A 9,812-nucleotide genomic window follows, 5' to 3' on the forward strand; every position below is an offset into this window, starting at 1 on the left:
AAAGTCGCAGCACTTCAAATATTCACTATATGGCGACGACAGGTGGTTTAGAAGTAAAGTACAAAAAATACATAAATCCACAATCACATAATATTCATCACTATAACAATATTCTATATCAATAAACCAATCACATAATATTCAAACCACTCCTCCCAAAAGCTGATGCTTCAAAGACAAGTGCACCTGCAGTGATCATTGAAACACACTGTTGTGAAGCAGTGACAGACTAATGCAAAGAAAAACAAAAATAACAATACATATTACTTTCAAGAAGATCAAATTCCCAATTGTGAATAGGAAATCACAAGACTAGGAGCATTTAAGGCCAAGAGGAAGTCATGGGATAGCCCCCCAAGTACCAGTGTCCATCAGTGTACTTTGGTTTGGTTCACTCTGACTCCGTCTGGCTGTCCTTGAGTCTGTCTTGGAGCACAGAGAAACAGAGCAATGCAGCTACATACAGTACACCCCCCCACACCCCAACCTTCTCCCCGGGACCATACCCCCCAACCTTCTCCCCTGGACCCCATGCCCCCAGCCCTCCAGCCCTCCACCCCCCACCCCGCCCCTTTCCTCGCATTGGTTGGCAGCAGCTAAATAACAGTACAGCGGTAGTTGGAGTCGGCGGCCGTGGTAGAGTTGGCGTCCGTCTTGACGGTGGTCTTGGAGGTGTTGGTCTGGGAGCTGCGCAGCTCGTGGCGTCGGCACAGCCGCTCGCGGTAGTTCTGGGCGAACACCAGCAGCATGAGCGGGTTGATGCAGCTGTGCGAGTAGCTGAGGCAGATGCTGATGTTGTAGGCGTAGATGAAAGCGTTGGTCGGCGAGTTGATGCCCAAGTTGATCACCTGGATGACGTGGTAGGGCGACCAGCAGCACAGGAACAGTGCGATGACCATCACCACCGTTTTGGTGGCCCGCTTGGCCCAGACGGACTGCTTGCGCTTCACCCGCCGGAGGGAGCGGAACACGTGGTAGAGTGTCATCGAGTAGAAGGTGATGATGAAGATAATGGGCACGATGAAGCCCAGGGTTGACTGGTAGAGCGTGTACCAGTACATGTCCTGCGGCCCGTCCAGGTCCATCATGCAGATGGCCATGTGCTTCTTGCGGATGACGCGGGCGTAGATCATGACGGGCACGGTGAGCAGGAAGCTGCCCACCCACACCAGCAGGTTAATAACGATGGTCCACTGGATGGTCCTCCGCTCCGACGTGGGGTGGACTATCGCTACGTATCTAAGATCAAGGCACAGATAGTTATTATAAGGGGTTGCAAGATGTTGCATCAGTGCCTAGAAATCTCTTCTTCCACCCCCGACATACCCCTGCTCTGCACTAACTCACTTCCCCAAGAGGATCCATCCCACTTAACTTTTTTTTCTAGCTGACATGAAAACAGCAGCATACTCGTCCTACCTACCAGTCTCGTATATACACTCATGTCAACTTCAAGAAAAAGAAATTCAAAGGGGACCTTCTTTGTTTAATATTAGTGCCATTTCCTCCATCTCCAACTACAGAAGCCCTACATTATTGTGTTTACTTTTGACCATGTTAATACCACGTTCTTCACTACAGGGTCAGGAAATGTACATCTAAGCCCTGTGGCAAGACTGAAACAAACGTTGATTTCATCACAGCTATGTATCATAATACAAAAGGGAGGTCTGATGCCTTCTGCTTTGACCTCTGGCTGTATGCTAAAACAAAGCCATTCTTCATGGCTTCTTAAAAAAAACAGCACAGATTGGCTTCCCTAACAAAAAGAGTCCATTTCTCGTCTCCCCGCTCATGTGGCCTCCCATATAAACAGCCAGGAAACCAACCATGACATATTTGGTTATGATGCTATCGCGAGGTGTTGCATTTATACATGTAGGCAAACATTGCTTGCTGTTTTAAGGGCACCAAAATATTTTCATTTCAACATGCAATAATAACATTTCTGTGAAGATTTCCCTGAGCAAAGAATACTTTGTTCCTTTTGACAATGTGCATTGTGTTACCTCTTGGTATGAAATGCGCCGTATAAATAAAGTTTGATTTGATTTGATTTGAATGTGCTTTTGCCCCTTGGCCCTGTTCCTGGTTGACTTAATTGCTGATTACTGTTAAGTTGTTTGATGTACTGTAGCCTCTTGATGGAACTCTTTTCTGTCCCTCTTAACTTGAGATGACTCACTGCTAACAACAAAAAGCAATCTTCTTTAAATTAAATGTCTCACTGTAACACACTAACACACTCGCTGTGTGACTGTATCACTGTAACACTCTAACACACTCGCTGTGATGGAGATAACCACCAAACACTGTTAATGATTTTAGAATATATGAATCAAGTGCCTTGTTTTAATAATTATCTTATATGCCTTTCTTTTAACATGGACATGGCTTTTCTGTGTTCCTGTGTATATGTGTAACTTTGATTAACTGGCGCCACTTATTGTTTTCTCGACCCTGAGAAAATACAAGAAGCTCGGTCGAGAACCTTGTTTTGACTATGATGTTAAACACGTACGGCGTCAGCATTAGATAAATCTTAGTATATAAACCCTGTGCGATGTTAGTGAAATTTCTTCACTTTCAGCCTTGTGCTGGGAGTGAGCCCGATTGCAATTGTTGTTTGTCTAATACATATACTTATATGCAGCTCCGGAGTCCTGAGGTAACTAGGGTGAATTTTCACCTATCACGCTGTGTGACTATAGCACTGTAACACACTGACTAACACACTCGCTGTGTGACTGTAGCACTGTAACACACTGACTTAACACACTCGCTGTGTGACTGTATCACTGTAACACACTAACTCACTCGCTGTGTGACTGTAGCACATGGTCATGCTGTTCTCAACTGAATTCTGTAGAATATTGTAATTACTATGGACCACATGACCTCTATAGGATAAGGGACATCTGGGAGGAACAGCAAACTGAAGGGAGATGGAAAGATAGCTGGGGCCTTGACAAGCGCATGCTATGTCATGAATGGGGCTCCATAATGTCTTGGATGTTCCTGAGGCCATGTCCAGGCACAGAAAAACGAATGACAAAAAACAACAACCACGCACACACACACAAACTCATGCTAGTGTACTTGCCATGTGATTTCTATGTGAGGGACAGTGGATAATGTGCATTTATGCCTCTAGTAAATAAAGATATAACTGCTTTAAAGATTGACGTTTCAATTGGAATTTCCTGGTAAAGCATATTAAATTGTACACCAAGAAGTATTTTTTATAAGGAATTATGACAAATGAGAATATATGGACTGGCTGTATATCCACATTTCAGCAACTATTTCCCTGTCTTTCAACAGGTCAATTCAAGAACAAGTTTTTTTTTTCTTCTTAATTTGGTCTAGACATGTCTTTTTCATGGTTGTCTGTTTCTTTTTTGAGCCGCTAATATGGGTTAACTCCGGTAAGCCTAATTGATGGCACATGATGTTTTCAAAAGCCAGACTGCTTGAGTTGCGTTCATCGTTCTTGAGTTATTTATCCGACGTCCCTGACACTCGCATTCCGCACACCTTTAAGTAAGGAGATATTGATTCCTATAATGTTTTCTGCTGTTCTGTACAATTTTCCTATTTTTGTCCTGAACGTGCTTTCCTCTAAAAAAAAAAAACTTTTAAATAACAAAGCCACATTTTCTAAAACAAGTACAAATTAACGTTTTTCAAAAAGTAATTCGTAAAACAGTGCCGTACCTGTCAATACACAACACCGTCACTATGCCCACGGTGGTGAACTGATTGCTAACATCCACAACGACCACAGCTTTACACATGAAATTCCCAAACACCCACTGTCTGTCTCTGACAAGTTGGTGAATGTTGAAAGGCATCACCAGCAAGAAGAGCAAGTCGGCAATCGCCAGGTTGAGCACGTAAATGTCAGAGACCATCTTTTTCTTACAAGTTGCCACTGCATAAATGACCAAACTGTTGGCAATCACCCCGACTGTACACAGGATGCCGTAGATGGACGGAAAAATGTGCATGAAGGATGCAATGTCGATGAAGGATGGTATGGTTCTGTTCATACATGACGAGTTTGTAGAGTTGTTTGTTAAATTGCCAGATTCCTCGTACATGCAAACAATTTCCGAAGAGTTCATCCTCAGTCTTGTAAGAACTTTCCCCCGAACGTCCAAACTGCGCACGCTGAAGTTTTAACTGAGTTCTAGAAGTCTGATCACCTTGATGAGGTTTCACGTCAAGAACCAATTAACAATTAGGCGGATGCAGACATGGTTAACGAAGCAAGGAATTTAACCACAATTTGGAATGTATCCACACTTAAAGTTAGTGTCACAGCCTGTTCAATCGAACAAACTTCCCTCTTCAAAGGCTTCTTATAGCTGCCTTCAGCTCATTAGATTTATAGGCAACACCCCCTTTCAGAACACCGGCTGAGCGCTACCGACAGACCACAAGCCCACTACTTCAAAACAGCGCACGCTGCTGGGCTGCATCACACACCAGTTATACACCAAAGAGCACGAGAGTTAGATAGAATCAGCACGAATAATTCAACAGGATTTAGAATTATCTGAGGCCCCAGTACGTTGGCTCAACTCTAATTTAAAACGGGTTTAAACTTGTTTGTATTGGTCCATTTGCCTGTAGTTATTATCAGGATGGATTTGAGTTGAACGAGGCGGTCAATATAACTGGTAACACTTTCTAATAAGGGCACAAATAATGCATAATTTACGACTAATGATCAAGTCACTGTGGCGTTATGTGATTGCTTCACTTACTTGATAATCAGTTAAGGAAAGTCACTCCCTGATTAATAAATAAAAATACTGAATTACAAAGAAATATCTGGGGGCCTGTTTTATTGATCCACACAAGTATTCACGTTCACCTTTCCCGAAACGAAATTATACCAATCAAGTACAGACAGGCCAGTAACAAAATGCCAACAAAGCCATATATTTTCTTAACACACCAACTTTTTGAGTCTGAATGAACATTTCTTGCTCAAAAACATCATTAACTCATCATTAGGTAATGGGTAATGACAAATTGAGAATTAGCAAAGAATTCATGTTGGTGAATTTTTGTTAAGTAGTCATTTCAAAATAAGTATTTGCTATAATTATAATGCTTTTAGGTGATTTATGATAACTTTGATCATAATTGTAATGTTCTTAGGTGATTTATGATAACTTTTGGGTTCAGGTATTTGACATATTTCATGGCATGTTTTCACATGTGTTTGCTTTGTGTAAAGGTCACCTGTACATTTCTTCCACTTTCATCAGTCTTTGTCATCTTGCATGATTTGCATGTTAGTATCCATAAAATGTTTAATGCATCAAGTTTAACATCAGACATGTTGACGTGGACAAATCTGTGTTTATACAAACTTGAGGTCTGTGTCGACATTCCATAACTTCCACAGAACTAAGCTCATCTAAGAGCTGTCAAACCGTACAGACATACTCAACACACTGTTTCTAACTATTTCTGTTCTTATGCAGATTACACCAGGCAAACTTTAAGTGAACTGGACAAGTTTTTTCTCTGAAGTTCTTTCCAAAGACACAAATCCACACAAGGGGTTATGACAGTAATCCTATTTTTCCACCACCTCCGCTAGTGACGTAAGTAGGTAACCAATTCAAAACGGTTCTGGGTACCGTGGAGCCTGAGTGCATGTCTAGTGCAGACCTTCACAGGCATGTCATGTCAATTTAGAGTACACAGCTGGTTGCAGACTGTACACTCCACTTACCTGGTGACTAAAATTACTCTCCACTCTTTGTGTTTGCAGAGTGAAATGAACCCTGCTTGCATGTCCATGGGGAGATAAAGGTCAGCCTTCTGGTGCTCTGTGAACTCTTTGTGCCTGTGCTGCTTCAAACCTCATCAAGTGGACATTTCCATAGACCATGTTTACATACATGAATTTGGCCGACACTTGTGTCTAAAGCAATCTAGAGGACAGGTATTTTAAACATTTCGCCAGTATGTGGGATTTATTTAACCTATGGTGTCAACATCTCTGGGAATTGAACCTATTATCTCAGTAGCTGGGTTTCCATCTGACTCATTCACATATTTAATTTCTTACATATTTTAAGCGCATCCGTGAAGATTTGGCTAAAGAAAATCTGTCTGTGTGGGTTTCCATTTGCTGTGTTATGTGAATTAAAAATGGATACTCTGCTAATGAAGGTTTAAAACTTTAGGTTGGCAGTGCAACTTTAACAACGTGATTTTATGCATTGATTACATTTTACTTTATGTAAATTGGTAGTTAATCCAAACCCTCTAGCAAATAAATTTCTTATTCAACTTAGAAGATTTCATGCGAATTTCAAGCATTTTAACTAGTTGGATGGAAACCCAGCTACTGTTCTTTGTACCTGTTTGTCTCTGCAGATGACTGGACAGGATCCAGACTCCATCTATTTACATGAGGGCCAACAGGCTATCCGAACGACATCATTGAACAGAGTGAATTAAGATCAAGCGTGGATGCTCCAGGAAGAAGAAAACACACTAGTCTAAAAGAAAACCTGAAATGATGGCTTGTTAACACCCAGGTGGTAGCATTCTAGAGAGAGCTACAACCCTTCCTGTGTGCCTGTCTTTGTGAACCACCAGAAAGAACAACAAAGTGCATCAGGAAATATATATATATATATATTTGGCCGAGAACTCGAGTTCTATCAGGTACTCAGAGAACAGGTCTTTTAATTACAAATTACTGATGATGAAAGTGGTGACTGTCTCTTTTAAAGGTACTGTTTTTCGAAGACTCAGTTTTTGCTAAAGCATGTCGAATGGCCTGAGGCAGCCATTTTTGGTTATGTTTTCAACTACTTCAAAAGTTTCAAGACCAGCAATACAGATGTAATTCTCTTTTTAAGGTCCCTTTCTGTGATTAATGCAATTAATTCTGTGTCTCAAGTGCACAGAATTCTGTCCCATCCTTGAATGTCTACAAACATGTCTGTGTTCGACAACAAAAACCCTGCATCTTTATGCTATTACCATTATACAGAAAAAAACGCTCAGCTATCCTTGGCTAACCCTACCTGAGAACATCTCTCAGTCACCATTAGTCAGAAAAAAAATACTCAGATAACCTTACCTAGCCCCTGACCGGAGAACGTCTCTCACTCCTACTTAAGAATGCGAATTTGTTCAGACAGCCAGTGGAATAACAAAAGTTCATCCTCCTTTGAAATCAGACCAAGTCACGGCTCAGTCAGAGCTATAATGTATGTGCCCTCCCCAAGATCGGCTGGGGTTGCTAGCCACTCATTATCTAGAAAACAAATATGTCTCAGTGAGTTTTTTTTTTTTTTTTTTAAAGCCTTCGCCAAACTCCTTGTCAGAGGGGAGAGGCGTTATGTATCACATAATTAGGACTGCCGTGCAAATCGCTGACATGGCTCATTTGCGGCGGTGCTAGGACAGAGATAAGTGCTCTTTTCAAGGGAGCTTCGCCTTCGCTGGCTTTCGTTCGGTGTCAGTCCCCGATGGTCTTTTAATGCATTGTGATCACCAGCCTTGATTCAATTTCATAGTATTGTTGCGGCAGCTCCATTTTTGTTTGAGTGATGTGTTTCTGGGAAGGTATTTAACAAACGTATTCATGGAAATGTCATTGAGTTGTTTTGCTCCTGAAGGAACACAGCATTTTGTGATAAATGCTGTATATATTATTTATTTATTTTATGGGATTTTTAAGATGCCTTACAGGAAACTAAAATGCCATGCATTCTGTTTGTGCAACATTTTACAGGCAGTTCAAAAAAATGTATCTTTTTGACATGACACTGTCTTCAATGTAATTTGTATGGAATTTAACTGAAGCTCAGTCTTAATGTCACAGTGAGGCTTTGGGAGATAATAGGTCTCTCATCTTTGTCTTAATGCGGTTAGGGCATTGAAAAAAAAAGAAAAATATCTTGGATGGTACCATTTGGGCCAAATTTAAACCAAAAACAAACTCATTAAACAGTAGGCCTCGCTGTCTCCCTGTTGGTCGAGTCACATGCCTTGGTTATCATATGATGGCTTGCTCCATGAGTACATCAGTCAGCATTGCACACTTGCATGGCTCTCAAAAACGTGCATCTCTCGCATCTTTGATTCAGTTCTTATCCTAGTGTGCCGTGGCTGTTAAAGACAAACCCCACTGGGACTGCCTGTCTACTCATGTTCAACATGTTGCTGGTGTTTCATAAACGGGGAAGAAAGATTGACAGACGCCTGCAGAACAGCCAGCAGATTTCTGGGTGGTTCTGTGATAATGTCATGACTACATATTAAGTCTACTTTCACAAATGTATGTCATGCAAACCAGTGTTCAAAAGCAGTGTGGCACCCTCTACTCCAACTATGACATAATTTGTTCAGACCCTGATAAAGATTGATATTGTATTTAATGAATTGATTGATTGTATTGATTGATTGATTGTATTGATTGATTGCATGTAGGATAGATCATATTGTTCTTTCCTCTCATCCAATATTCACTGTTTCACGGACCTATGTTAAGACATCAGGAAGCACAGGCATCAGAAGGTAACATATTCCCACATCACATCCAAACACCACCTATCACGTTGCACTGAGTGGCACAATATAACAGATCATCTCTGATAAGCTCATAATATTGCTTATATATAATTCAATTTCACTGGTGCAAAACATTCAGTGGCAGGTATCATTGATATGTTTGTGTATCTCTGTGGTGTGTGTGTCTATCTGTGTGTGTTTATATTTCAGTGTTTGTGTGTGTGTGTGTGTGTGTCTATCTGTGTGTGTTTATCTTTCAGTGCGTGTCTGTGTGTGTGTGTGTGTCTGTGTCTGTGTGCTGATAATCAAGTTTATGATCCTATTTCCACCATCATGAACTGAATGTTCAGAATGAGATGTGCACAGATTCGTAATAGAAGCATCAATACATGGGCTTCTGTCATCTGAGGCATACTAATAAGACACATGCACATTTGCATAGTACATAGAGTAATACAATAATGCATCACTCCAAATGCGCACAATGTACTAAGCCCATTTTGTTTCTGTGCAGTAAAGTTACATGTAATAGTACAGACACACTGTAACAATGCCATGATGCTAAATACATGACATGTAATAAAATCCAGCTGTACCAAAGAGTACAACCATAAAACGTAACTGGATTAGAACTGGATTAGAACGTCCTCCATGAGATGCTCTGATGGACTGGTCACTGACAGTAAACAGGCAAACAAAAAAGGACCACATGTCTTGGGAGAAATATGCTTGCTCCAGCAGGCTCTGTTTAAAGTGTCCTGAGACAATATTAATTGTTAACAGTGTTAACAAAAATATGTGGAATTGAATAGAATTGACCGATCGCGAAACTCCTCCCTAGAACGGCCCTCGTCCAATCATACCTTAGCAACCGCTACTAAGAGAAGAAGGTCCGACAACTTTGAGGTCTGAGCAGCATGGTGAAGCAGTGTGCTTACGGGACTTTTAGATCTGACACAGAGATTAGAGGGATGCGTGTTTTTTTTCCGCATTTCCAAAGCCCAAAACACAAGAGGAAAGGTGCCGGCGGTGGATTAAACAGTGTGGGAGACCCCACTCCCACCTCAATATATCGAAAATCACACATATGTCTGCTCCAAAGTAAATGAAGCTGCTTGCAGCTAGCTATGATATCTATCTAGCGAACTACGCTATCGCTAGGTATGATAACTAACTGTCTAGTTGAGAGAACATCCCCAAACAGTTATGGTTCATGACAACTTGTATTATTACCACTACAAGTACATAACTAGTCT

The 9,812-nt window shown here is 41.2% G+C and overlaps 1 protein-coding gene across 1 annotated transcript; it reads right to left on the reverse strand.

The window, feature by feature from the left end:
* Window positions 1-574: 574 nt before the first annotated feature.
* On the reverse strand, window positions 575-4,253 carry LOC105903693 (melanin-concentrating hormone receptor 2). Its single transcript, XM_012831476.3, has 2 exons — window positions 3,718-4,253; window positions 575-1,239 (listed from the first exon to the last, which is right to left on the reverse strand). The coding sequence occupies exons 1-2, from the start codon at window positions 4,125-4,127 to the stop codon at window positions 597-599; spliced, it is 1,053 nt and encodes a 350-aa protein (XP_012686930.1). The 5' UTR covers window positions 4,128-4,253; the 3' UTR covers window positions 575-596.
* Window positions 4,254-9,812: the final 5,559 nt, after the last annotated feature.

Source organism: Clupea harengus, chromosome 20, assembly GCF_900700415.2.
Source record: "Clupea harengus chromosome 20, Ch_v2.0.2, whole genome shotgun sequence".
NCBI lineage: Eukaryota > Metazoa > Chordata > Actinopteri > Clupeiformes > Clupeidae > Clupea > Clupea harengus.